The sequence below is a fragment of the Indicator indicator genome, chromosome 1, assembly GCF_027791375.1.
Source record: "Indicator indicator isolate 239-I01 chromosome 1, UM_Iind_1.1, whole genome shotgun sequence".
In the NCBI taxonomy this organism is placed as follows: Eukaryota; Metazoa; Chordata; class Aves; order Piciformes; family Indicatoridae; genus Indicator; species Indicator indicator.
Genome location: NC_072010.1, coordinates 95486575 through 95499946, shown reverse-complemented (window position 1 = coordinate 95499946; position 13372 = coordinate 95486575). Strand labels below are relative to the sequence as shown.

The window sequence follows — 13372 nt, the reverse complement described above, 5'->3', positions numbered from 1 at the left end:
CAAATTAAGTGAGACAATTTGAATAGTACAGGGCTAGTTCTTTCACTGTTTCATTTCCGCATCATTTCAGACTCAGTGATTGTCCATTGTAGTATACAGAGATGACTACATATGACAGAATTTCTTCAAGTTAACTGGGTCCACTATTATATACATTATTTGCAGAGTAAACTGCTTGGTTTAAATTAACATGCCTCACATGTGTGGTATGGTACAAACGTGTATGCAAGCAACTAATGCATCTCTGCTAATGAATAGTAATCTGTTAAGCTGATGACCCCCTACAGCTTATACTCATCTGTTCATAATCTTATCTTCGTCCATAGCTCATGATTGTCTTAACTTCAATCCTCTTCACCATATAAACATTAAAAAACATTCAATTTATTTAAAAAAGGTAACAATTTATCAGTCACAATTCCTTACAGTGTCAGAAATTAGTAATTCTGTAAATAACAAAGATTTGCATACCAGTTTCTGCTGGTTTTAACTTCTTGCAGCAACTCTCAATACATGAGGTACACTTTTAAGAATCAACAGCAATGTGATAATCTCCTACTGCAGACTTACAATTTTACCTACAGCAGGAAGCACAGAATAGAGCAGCAGAATGCACATAAACCAGAAGGATGGAGTAATCCATGAAAGAAATAAATATATAAATTCATCTTTGATGCCTTGAGAATTGCCATTGTTGTATAGGAAGAAAGACACACAGACACTGGTTTAATGTACCTCCAAAACTTTATATCCCTGGTGCTTTGATTAAAAAGAGGTGAAGGTGTTTTCATTCAGGAAAGCAAGAAGATGGGAGTACCAAACGCAGTGAGGACCAAGCAGATTCAACCATGGGTACAGAATTCCATCCCCATTAAAACAGAAGCAGTATTTTCAAACATTACTAATTCTTCTGGTTCTAAGAAGTTTATTTCTAAACTCATTTACTGAATTTAACAATAAAAACACAGCAAACCCAAGGAGCCAAAGAAGGAAATAAAATGAGCTGTTTGCAGTTCATTGGGCAGGGCACTAAGCCTCTGTCAGTGAACAAGGTTAAGTTCACTCACCAGAGTGACCAGCTCCTGTGTGGTAAGTCTCTGTACTGGGGAGGGTGACAACCAAAATGGTCAGCAAAGGGCTCCTTTAGAGTCAGCTCAGCAGTTGGCACAGGCAGGCTGTGTGGGCAGGACGTGAGGCATTGCAGTTTACTGAAGAAGTGATGGTGACTACTCAGAGCAGGAATGCTGTGCTCCCAGCATCAACCAAAATGGATATTGGTATCCAGGCCACAGGCTGTGAGGAATGCCATAGCCTATCACCAGCAACAGGGAGCAACACTGACTATGGTTGTGTGTGGTGTGAGCAGGTTTTTGACCTGCTCAGCCAGATGACACAGTTCCAGGATGAAGTGATGGAGCTCAGAGAAGAGGTGAGTAGGTTGAGAAACATCAGGGAGACTGACAGGGAAATGTATTACTTCCACAAACTAATCTCTACAAAAAACAGAAAGGAAATGGAGCAGAGGATTTGATATCCTTTCATCAGCAAAGCCCCCCAGCCTTCCTCTAGTAACCCACATGAGCAGGGTCAACGGGAACAGATCTCTGCCTGACAAAACAAATGATACAAATGGATCAAGTGTGTTCCTTTAAGAACCATACTGCCCATAGTGCCTTTGCAGAACAGATATGGGCCTCTGCAAAAGGAACTGGTTGTGAACAAGCAGGGAGGGACAGAAGTGCTACCAAGACCAACTCACCTCAGGCCAGCCATAAAAACTGACCCTGAAAAGAAAAATTGAAGGGTCATTGTTTTAGGTGACTCCCTGCTGAGCAGAGCAAAGGGCCTGACATCCAGACCAAACCCACTTCATAGAGAGGTCTGCTGTCTCCTTGGTGCCCTGGTAAAGGACATTGTAGGTAAAATTCCCACCCTTGCGAGTCCTTCAGATTATTACCCACTTCTGGTCTTTCAGGTAGGTAGTGATGATGCAGCAATGAGAGGTTCACAATCAATTAAAAGGGACTTCAGGGCCTTGGGGCAACTGCTAAAGGGATCAGGAGCTCAAGCTGTGCTCTCCTTCACCTCTGACATCAGCAATGGACAAGGGAATGTATAGGAAGAGCCAACAGGTCAATCCATGGATCCCAGACTGCTGTCGTCAACAAGGGTTTGGATTTTATGATCACGGCTCGGTTTACAGGGCACCAGAGCTGCAAGCAGCCAATGGGATGCACCTGTCCTAGAGGGAGAAAAGGATTCTGGAGCAGGAGTTGCCAGGGCTCATTGACAAGGCTTTAAACTAGATTTGAAGGGGGAAAGGATTCCTAATCTCATGCTGGCCTGTGACAAACATTGGGGCAGCTCACCAGAGGCAGAGGGATGGAGAGCTAATAAGGGCTCTCAACTTGTTGCCATGAGGCAAGCCAAGGATGAAGCACTGGGACACCCCAAGGGAATCAAGGGGGATTCACCTAAGAGGGCACCACGGCCAGCCCAGCTGAAGTGCCTATATGCAAATGCACACAGCTTGGGCAATAAACAGGGTGAATTAAGGGACACTGTGCTGCTGGAATGCTGTGACATAGTGGCTGTTACCGAAACTTGGTGGGATGATTCCCATGACTGGTTGTAGGGATAGACAGATACAAGCTCTTTAGGAAGAACAGACAGGGTAAGAAGGGAGGTGTTGCACTCTACATCAGTGATTGGCTGGAATTGGTGGAGCTCCACCTGAGGAAGGATGATGAGCTGGTTGAGAGCATATGGGTGAAGATTAAAGGAAAGACAGGGGAAGGTTATGTTACCATAGGGGTCTGCCACAGGCCACTGGACCAGCAGATGAGGCCCTATAAGAGACTAAATCTTGTCTGTCTTGATGTGAATCAAAAAAGATAAAATCATCTTTGTTCCTTGCTTAGACAAGAGCTGACACCAGGTGATGGTGCAAAGACCCTCTGGCAACAGAAATATGTAATGGGCAGATGCCATTGGTATGGACTCTGTGGAATGTGCACAGACAAGATCATCAGCTACCCTGGAAAGGGAGGATGGTGAAAAGGATACAATGGATTCAACACCTGGCATGGTAAGCCCCTGATGTGTATTGTGTGTACGGGCAGGTAAAAGGCAAAGGAGGAGGCGGAGGTAAGGGCCTCCACAAGGAATACACAGAAGGATTCCCTGGGCACAATACATGGATGCCCACCTAAAATAAACCCTGTGACTAAAAAAATGTATAAAAGACCTGAGCTATGCCTGCTCAGGAGAAGAAAATACAAGGAGAGAAAAAGACACAGAGAAGAAAAGACATCATCACGCAGGACCAGGAACTCTCTCTCTGTGCCCTAAGTTCTGCCTGCTATAACTCATGGAGAAGGGAAAAGGCATCTTTACTGAAGACACCACATGTTGGAGGCTGCTCAGAGAAGGACTCTTGGACTTTGGGATCTCTCCCCCTCCCCTCCTCCAGGGCAGACAGCACAAGCCAACAAGGATGCAGCAGCACCCTTCCACAGACTCAAATCATCTTGGGGCTGGGGGAGAGGGTGGTAATATAATTCCTTTTCCTTCTCTCTCTCTCTCCATTTTTCCTCTCTCTTTGTCTCTCCTTCTGTTAATAAATAGCCTCACTTTTGATATTTTGACCTCGCTTGTGCCTTCAATTCATAACATGGGAATGTTCAAAAAGAACCAAGTCTCTTTTTACCGAGACAGGCCCTCCACAGGCAAATAGAAGTGGTTCCACATTCACAAACCCTGGTCCCCGTGGGGAATTTCAACCACTGACATCTGCTGGAGGGACAACACAGCTAGGCACCAGGAACATCCTGGAATGCATAGATGACAACTTCCTCCTCCAAATGGTAGAGGAACCAACAAGAAAAGGTGCTACGCTGCACCTTGTTCTCACCAATAGGGAAGGGCTGGTGACCAATGTGAGGCTCAGGGAAAACCTCGGCTGCAGTGACCATGAAGTGATAGAATTTAAGATCCTAAGGGCAACTAGGAGGATGTAGCCCAAGCTTAAAACCCTGGACTTTACGCATGCAGAGTTTGATTACTTCACGGATCTGCTGGCCAAAGTATCACAGGACAAAGCCCTAGAGGGAAAAGGGGCCCAGGACAGCTGGTCAGTGTTCAAGGATCACCTTCTCTGTGTAGTTATTTGAAAGAGTCATGTGAACTTTGGCTTAGCTCAAAAAAAGCAGGAGGAAAGAAAAATTATCATCCCCAGACAAATTTCCAAACACTTAGAAGTTCAGTTAGCTCTGGTGAATAAATTCAGCAATTTAGTTGTTCCTAATCAGCAGGGCACTGAATTGAACGGAGATACGAGTTGATTTAAAGCTAATTTGTTTCAGAAAATTGTGAAATTGCTTTGAGCTAAGCACCTGCAGTCATACCTGTACAGTGATATTAAGATGATCAAGTTTTATGTGACAAGTCCCCAAAAAGTTCAGCAATACCCACTGTTTAGTAACACACCTTCATCTATATTAAGTTCCTTTAATTTGTCTGGAAGGTGTGGTTTATCTATTTTTGCAAGCTACCTAAAGCAATGCCTGAGACAGGCAGTAGAATTCTTCCTTCACTTCAGTTTCCATGAGTTTCTCAAAGGTTGGATAACTTTAGAAATTATATAGGATAAACACAGAGGAGCTATTAAGTAAATTATACCATATTAGTTGTGGCAACTTGGCTGCCCATTAAGAACATTCCAACTTTAAGTATAACAAAACCCCAATTAACTGAACTTTACTATCCACAAGTTGGACTACATCCTTCCATCTTTACTACTCTAATTCTGTGTCAGCAGCATTTAAATAACTAAATTAGAAGCCTCCTTGAACAGACAGATAAGGGAGTTAAAAGTCCATCCTTTACTTGCGTGAGGAAGACTACACCCCTTTGGATCAGCCTCTTGCAGAGTTGCTTACCCGGAGGGCAGCAGGAACAGACAAAAAGGGTGCATGCTAAAAAAGGCCCAGTCAAGCAGCTTACTGAAATGCTCTGTATGGGTCTAGGAGCCCAGCAGTAAGTGAGAAACATTACTGTTATTAAGCTTATTCAAAGTTAATTCACATAATTGTACCATATGATTCTAAAATTCACTTTACAAGAATTGGTATCTTAACTTTTAAAAGTTAAGCAATCTGAGTCACACAGCCAGAGGATGAGGAATGGAACCTGAATCATGTATTTAAAGTAAAATTTAACTCTAGGAGTATAGGGGTGCAGGGAGGGCTGGAGGAGAATAATATCTTTTCCAGTTTTAAATCTTTATTCCACTTCTCACTTTCAGTAACTATAAACGTCCTCATATATAAATAATTAAACTATGTCCAGCAGGCTACATTGTAACAGATGTGTATAACAAATCTGCTTTCTGAATCATGAATCAGCTCATCACTTCTCCAAAATGGCAAATGGCTCTCACACCCACCTATAGCTAGAGTAAAAACATTTTGACACAGAAGAAAAACAAAATAATATAGAAAAAAAACCAAACAACCCCACACAAAAAAAGTAAAACATAATATGGTGTTAGAAAAAAAGCAGTTGGTGAGAGGACCACTGTGAAAATTGCCATGTCAGATGTTTTCTGTATCAGGCTAAAACAGCTTAGATCCCTAAAAGCAGTTATGGGGCCCTCATCACTTCAATTAACCAGTCTAACTCAAGTCTGAAACAAATGTTGCTATTTTTAATTAAAACTAATTTCAGACCTCAGATAATGTTTGAATATTACTCTGTAATGTCATCTGTCCTTGCACAGATTTTCAAATAGTCTTAATGTATTCATTGTATTTACATTGTATTCATTAAGACACCACGACATCTGAACTAAATATTACCTTTTCTTTTCCTCCCAGGCAAAATGGTGGCACAATAAAACACTTAACCTAATTGCTCTTCCCCACTGAGGTGCATCTTTGCATAGGCATACCAACAGAGGAAACAAACTCAAAGCTAGAATCTTTTCACAACTTATCTAATCCCTACTAAAAACTAACTAGAAATATCACCTTTTCCCAGATTTCACTAATTTTGTTTGTGATTTTTTTTGGGGGGGAGGTGGGGTGGTGTTTGGAGTGGGTTTGTTGTTTGGTTTGGTTTGTTTTTTTGGTGGGTTTTTTTTGTGTTGGGTTTTGATTGGTTGGTTTGGTTTGGTTTTTCTGTTGGCAGGAAGAGGGAAGGAACAGGGCATTGTTTGGGTTTTTTGGTTTGGGTTCATTGGTTGTTTTTGAGTAGTCTTAGTCTCATGGGACTTTACCACAACTGTCACCACATTGCTGCCTTATGCCATTAGAGTCCAAATACAACAGAAGCAAGTAAGACTATAATGTCAAGAGACAAGCATCACAGGGTCACTCGACTGTCTCTACCTCTCATTATTCCTTCTGCCAGAAAATGGGGAGTATCAGGTAATACAGACCAGCAGGACAACAGAGAAGAGAGGGAATTTGAACCTGTTTCCTGTTCTAAGCTGTCTGTAGTTTGCAATTTTGTCCTCAATTCAGGGACAAACTGTATACCCTTTTTAAACCTCAGAGACTAGCTTTCATCTATGTGTAGGGACAAAGCCTCTTCAGATTCAACTGACTGTCCTGTAGATTCAGTTAAGCATTAAAGATTTGTACTTCAAACTAAACAGTGCACTATAGTTTATGTCCCACAGACATGCTCTCTTTCCTATAGTCTGATCTGGGACTTCAATAAGAGTGACATGCATGGCTGCTGCACTTCATGTTCACTAATAAACACACAACATTGTTTTTAATTCACAAGTGAAAAGAAAAAAAATCATTACTCCTGTTATAAGATTAAACTAGATAACTAATGTATAAAGGTACTCTTCAGGAGCAACAATCTTTATCCATTATTATAATATAAGAGTATCAGTGAAAAATTTGCTCTTTTTGACTTTTTGATTGACCAGCAAGTCTTCAGCTCTTCTTGTCTTATGTTTTATTGAAAGGAAAACACTCCCAATCTATTATCAAATTTATTTTGAAAATAACTATTAAATATCTGAATTTGTAAATTTTACTCCATTATACTCAGAAAAATGATAATTTCTGTTTACAATTATGACATTAATAAATACTAATTATTCCTATCGGATTTTTTGTAGTAGTTTAAATAAAAACAATTTAGCAAATTAATCACATTGAGGATCTTCGTGACTATACTTTTCCTTAGCTCTTCCTTAAACACAACAAGATCTTCTTATACATTTTGTGAAAATAATTATTGTGATCCTTTTCTCTACTAAAACAAAGTTAAATCTACCCTAAAAAGACATATGGCCTAATACTTGTACTAGCTGACAATTAAGTTGCTATCTGCAGAAGCAAAAATCAATATTTTATTTCTTATGCAGAGCTATATTGGCTATTTTGCAATCTCCATATGTTTACACACAAATATTCTCGAAGGCAAATTAAATCAACTAACATTTGTAGTTGCTCAGCCTCTTTGCAAAACACACTATGCACTCAGCGTAAATCATTATCCTAGCAACACAATTAAATACTGTAAGCTTCCTTAACCCTCAGCTCAGACTTTCCTAATCTCAAAAAGAAAGGCAATGCCAGATGGCCAAGAACAACTGCTAAGAGTCAGGACATAACGAAATATCTGAAGACCTTTGCAATATGCTGGAGGAACACATTCTGTTTCAACTTACTGCTGGTCCCCACTTAGATCAATTTGTTCTGCAGAACTCAGATGTGATCCTTCCACACTAACTAATACACATGCTACTAATTTTCAAAAACTGTATTTTGTTGTCATGAACTAATTCACCAACACTGAATTCTTGCTGGGCAGAACCAATGCACCACCTCTTTAACACAGTTATCATAGTGACAATATGTTTGCTGCTTAACAAGAGAATCCCCTAACAAGTTGCACTTCTCCATCACCTTCAAGCATATACATATGTGTATATATATAAATGTATATATTTTAAAATTAACAAAATAGATTTTATATAAAAATAACATGCATAATACATAATATACATATATAATTGGTCTTCAAATACACAAAAGGTGGCTCTCAAGCTGAAGGAGTAGCACAGCTCACTGCCCCATGAAAGATAGATCAGATCTCAGCCTTTTTCTCTGTGACAAGAAGCAAATAATGGAAGAATATTCCTCTTTTTCAATAGAAGAGCATCCTTCCATGGGCCAAGACTCAGAATTGCTCAACACAATGGTGCTCAGCACTCTGGGATGCCAAAGGATACCACCAATCTTTCATTTTCAGAAGCATCATCTCAGAAACATCATTTTACCATAAACCAGAACATTTCCCATGAGAAAGGTTTTCTGCTACTGCAGTCTAAGAACAACGTAGTTTTTGTGGCAAGCAAACTTGTCAGCTAGGTTGCATGTTGCAGCTGTACAGCTGCTAGATTGGCACCTGTTTAAACAATCTATGAGTCCCACCCCTTTTTCCAGTTTCTTAAATCAGTATTAGTTCCTGTACAAAAGCCTGTACAAACAAAACACTTCATGCCTTTGTCAGAAGGTATCTGTATGGAAGTGGTCTCCTCACGTCCAAAGACCAGGAGTCTCATTCTTCTTTGACTTACAGGTTCAGAAAATTTCATGCTTAAAAAGGAACATTCTCTTTTTAGAAATAAATCACCTTGCACTGCAAAAGATGATCATTACTGCAGGCCACAACTTCATCTTTTTGAACTTTGGTTTCTTAACGGAAACTCAAGAAGAAGCAATGAGAAGAGACAAACCTCAGAATGGAAAGAAACAGGCTCAGAAAAAAGACAGGGCTGAAATAGCAGGGAGTGCTTCAGGACAGGGTAGGAGAGGAGGGCACTGGCAAAGGTGTGGAGGGGCCCTGGGATGAGCTAGCAGTTCAGGGCAGCCACGAGAGAGAATGCAATTGCGCAGTGTTAATAAGCAACACAAGCAGAAACAAACACCCAAAACTTGTCAGACTGGCATAGCAAAACTCATGTATATTCCAGGTACAAAGCCAGAAGCAGCCAACTACAGAAGACCTCCCTGTTGTATGCTTTCATTCTAGTTTGCTCTTGCATGAACAAAAAGAGATTATAACGTTATTCATTTGAATAGCCTGGTCAAAAAAAAAATAGCAAGACTGCAGCCCTCTGGAAGGATGTGTGGGAACATCAAGACTGGGTTGCAAAACTGATTATAAAGTCAGCTAAAGGGAAGAAAGGGGACTTCTGAGGAATTTAAACCAGGCTGGTAGATCAAATTTCTGTTTCAAAGCACTTTGAAAAGTATCTAACATCTTGCATCTAGCATGTTTCCTTATTCTCTCAGATTCCCTATTCCAGAGAATCACTTTAACTTTATACAACCAGTTCATACAAAAAGAATTTTTAGAATATTTTACAACATATTACAATATTTTACTGACTCTCCTTGAGCCTTCCTCTCAACTTCCATCTCCGTGTCTCTCCCACCCTCTCTCACACACTGTCCTTTCTGTTTCCACCCATCTGCAGTATCTCATTAGCAACAGGAAGAAAAGCAGCACAAGTCTTACCACAAAATGCATGGTGAAGAGGGTGTAAAGGGAATCGATTAAGAGGTAAGAGCTGAAGAAGCACAGTATCGTAGAGAACTCTCCAGATGGTAGGCTAGATTGAACCTAAGCAGCAATGTATTTGTATAGAAGGTAAAAGCTGAGGAGAAAGAGATGAACATGTAGATGAAGTTTAAAATACTTTTGCAAGTTGGTGGAATGGAAAAATGGACTCTGAAGGTCTCACACAGAGTCAAGAAAATTGTTTCTTGGGGAGGAGATAAAAACAATGAAGTTAGTGCATCTAAGGAGATGAATGATCACAGAGGCCATGAGTAACGATAACAGAAAGAAGTTGTTCCAAAACATATAGCATATGAAAAGAATACTTGCAAGGTGTCAAAGTAACGTATGGTCAAACAGTCAGCTTGACATAAAGATGGTATGTAATAAGTGCTTTATTCCAGAAATAATTACAGTAAATGTCTTGTACAGTTCATGTACAGAAAAGAAAAAAGAAATTAAAACTCACAAGTGAACTTTGATCAGATGTTCTTTAGTGATTAGGTCTATATTTATATCTAAGACTCACGCAAGTTCAGTGACCACAGCAGTTCAGTCTACTACTGATAAAAGCTCAGTGTTGCATGAGTAGTTCAACATGTACTGAATCTCCCATCAACTCTTGCTCTTAAAGTTTATTTTGGTAAGTGGGTCAAGATAAACAGAATCTGCTAGTAAGACTCCTGCTTTGAATAATGGTAACTCTACACCAAAGGTAGGTATCTAAACTGTTACTATTCCTGTTTACAAAATAAATTCTGGGGTGGCACTTTCATTTCTGAAGCACATCGTATAATGTCTGAATCACAGCCATGAATTACTTTGTTCATGTAACCAAGCTTTGCAACTATCTGGAAAGCAGTGACCTTCAGTTTCAAAGCAAACCAACCATTTCATATTTGGCTATATTTATGCACACTCAGTATTTCAATTAGTCTATGATTACCTAAAAAAATATTGTTCATTAATGATGCCTAGCTGCCAGATGACCTAACCTCTCCTCCCTCCCTTGTATGTGACAATACTTTGCTCAAAGTAGCCATTACACTTTTAACTTGCTTGGTGTGCCCTGCTACAATTCTTTGGCTAATGGAGGAAAATCCATTTTGGTCTTTCAGAGAAAGTGCAAGTCTCCAACTTCACCAATGTGGACAACTGCAAGTGAAACTGAATTCAGATTTATTCACCACTCCAGTCATTTCTCATTTAGGCTGATACCTTAAGAGGTCAGAACAGACATACTTTATGGTTTTTAATTGGAGAAATGGGATAGAAGTCCCTTCAAATGAAAAACCAGCTTGTCAAATGAAGCTTACAAAAAGAAAATGAGATTTATGGTGACAACGAGAATGTAGTTCTAATTTAAGTTAACCAGCACCTTAATGTAAGACAAGGTATTACAATACAATGCAAAAATCCTGCCACTGCAGGATTTTAATGCTACATTAATTTTGCTTTTCCTTAAAGGATAACAATTCTGCCCTTTCATTGATAACCCAGTTCAAAACACATATTAGAGCAGCCAAAATACAGTAACCAGGCAGTAACAAGGATATAGCATGTATGTTTTCCCAGCAGACACTGGTTTAACACTGAAAATATTCCAAGCAGGTAGGAGAGGGAAGGAGGGGGGAACTTGCTGTACTTGCTTCAAAGATGCACTGCACACATAATGCAGCAGTACAGGATATACTAACAAATAAAGGTAATGAAAAAAGCATTACTCACCCAAAATATTAAATTGAAAAGGAACATCATGTATTTCAAACAACACAGGCAGCCTCTTGCCATGTTGCACTTCTTAAATTCTAAAAGGAAAACAAAGGATAGATCCAGGTAAAAGACCACATATTTGCTGCCTTTGGGTGCACTGTATTTGTCACTTTTTGTGCCAGTCCCAATGCCAGTGCCAGTTCCGACTCCAGTGTGGCTCTGTGTGCGTGATCCAGTTGTACCATAGAAAGCTCCAGCAGTAAAACCTCGGCCAAATTGCCTCCCTGAGGTAGAAGGTTTAGCAAAACCCGAGTCTTTGCTATCCAAAGATGGACTCCGGTGAATTGAAGAATCCTCACTACTTGACTTCTCCATGATCTCTCTTTTCACAGTTATCAGACTTAATGTATAGCATCTCTCAGCACTGAATGCAGTGCCTTACAAAAGCCACAGTGTGGGAAGAGCTGTGTTTTGCTTCTCTTTCTCTTCTTATATAAATCAGATAATCACTGCAGAATTTATTCACTGCATTGTTGCTGGTTTTGTTTTTTACAGCAATATAGGCTGTAATTTATCTGCAGCATGGATTTATACATTAATACCCCATGCAAGAGCATGCTCATTTTTTATCTTGATGAATCTGTTATGCAGAGCTTTGATCTTTATTCAAAGGAGCCATAAGCTCTTTCTCTCCCTCTGATCTATAGGCAGGTGGTCCTCGTATCCATTTCCAAAAAGCTTCTGCAGTACACCTGGAAGACTCCCCTTGAGCCAGTGCACTTCCCTTCCTCTCAGCTTCCGTCTCTGTGTCTCTCCCACTCTCTCTCACACACTGTCCTTTCTCTTTCCACCATCTGCAGTATCTCATTCAGTAACCAGCCATCAGAGTGCACTCTGTTTCACTGCTGTTGCCGTGAAATCACCAGCAACTGCAACTACCGAGCATTTCCCACAGAAATCCCCGACTATCGAATAATAAATGTTCCCTCTTGGTTGCCCCTCCCTCTCTGCTTTTCATTGGGCCAGTTAGCAGAAGTCTTCTCCCTCACAGCACGCCTCCATGACATAATATCTTTAATAGGATTAGAATTATTCTTGACTATACAAGTGCACAGGAGAAAATCTCTTTAAATGTCAAGTACTGTTTAGCTGTTTACGAGCCAGAACTGTGAGGCAGTGATGCCTTTAACGCAATAAAATACTGGAAAAGCATAGATTAGATAGGCAAGTGGTAGCCTCCGCCTGCTCATTAAATTAACAGTGACTGACTTTTTTCCTGGCTTAAACAAATGCCATGGGACAAGGAACTGGAACATACAAGCATCTAGCGTACACTGAATAGGCATGTGTCTCAGTTATACATGCGCATAATGTCACGCAATCACCCATGATATCATTAACCGTATCCAGAAATGCAGAGCTGCTGTTTCTCACGGGGTCATTAATCAGCTCTTAAAACTCTTAAATGTAAGGGTAGCTGAACCTGCAGCTATTTACACTCTATTTAACTGATATGTCAAGAGATGGTTCTTGTGTACAGCAGTAAGACATCTTATACTGCAGCTACACACACTGACACAAATGCCACATTTATATTCCAGAGAGGAGCACAACATGCCTGCTAGGACTCTAAAACAGTAAGGACATAACCATGCATGTGTGTCCCCGTGCATATGCATGCAAGCGCCTGAAAGGAAGAAAGATAAATACTTCAGGCCATGCCTGGTGCTTCCAAATTTATCCTTCTGTCATAAGTGTAAAACCAGATGCACTGATGATACAAAATGATACAGCAGATTTAAAATGCAAGTTATTATTTTGTAAAAAAAAAAAAAACAACTGTACTAGGAGGCCACTACTGAAAAAATACAGCTACCAGGAAAAATAAAAATTATGCACAACTTTCAACTGACCTTTTCACATATACACTATAACATAGGGTTAATTATTTCATTGTGTATCTTTGAGAAGAGATAATATAACATATATTTAATCTTACACATCTATAACATGTATTAAATCTTATGCCCAAAAGCCCCTTAAAATTCTGTAATTTTTATGTAACCAT

At 39.9% G+C, this 13372-nt stretch overlaps 1 protein-coding gene across 1 annotated transcript in view; it reads right to left on the bottom strand.

The window, feature by feature from the left end:
• The window catches only part of TSPAN9 (tetraspanin 9), a gene marked incomplete at its 5' end in the record, with an annotated part of 112375 nt that extends 100582 nt beyond the window's left edge, over positions 1 to 11793 (bottom strand). Inside the window, 1 exon segment of the mRNA XM_054399207.1 lies at positions 11320 to 11793. Within this exon segment, the coding sequence (XP_054255182.1) occupies positions 11320 to 11793 (474 nt within the window).
• Between the last annotated feature and the right edge of the window lie 1579 nt (positions 11794 to 13372).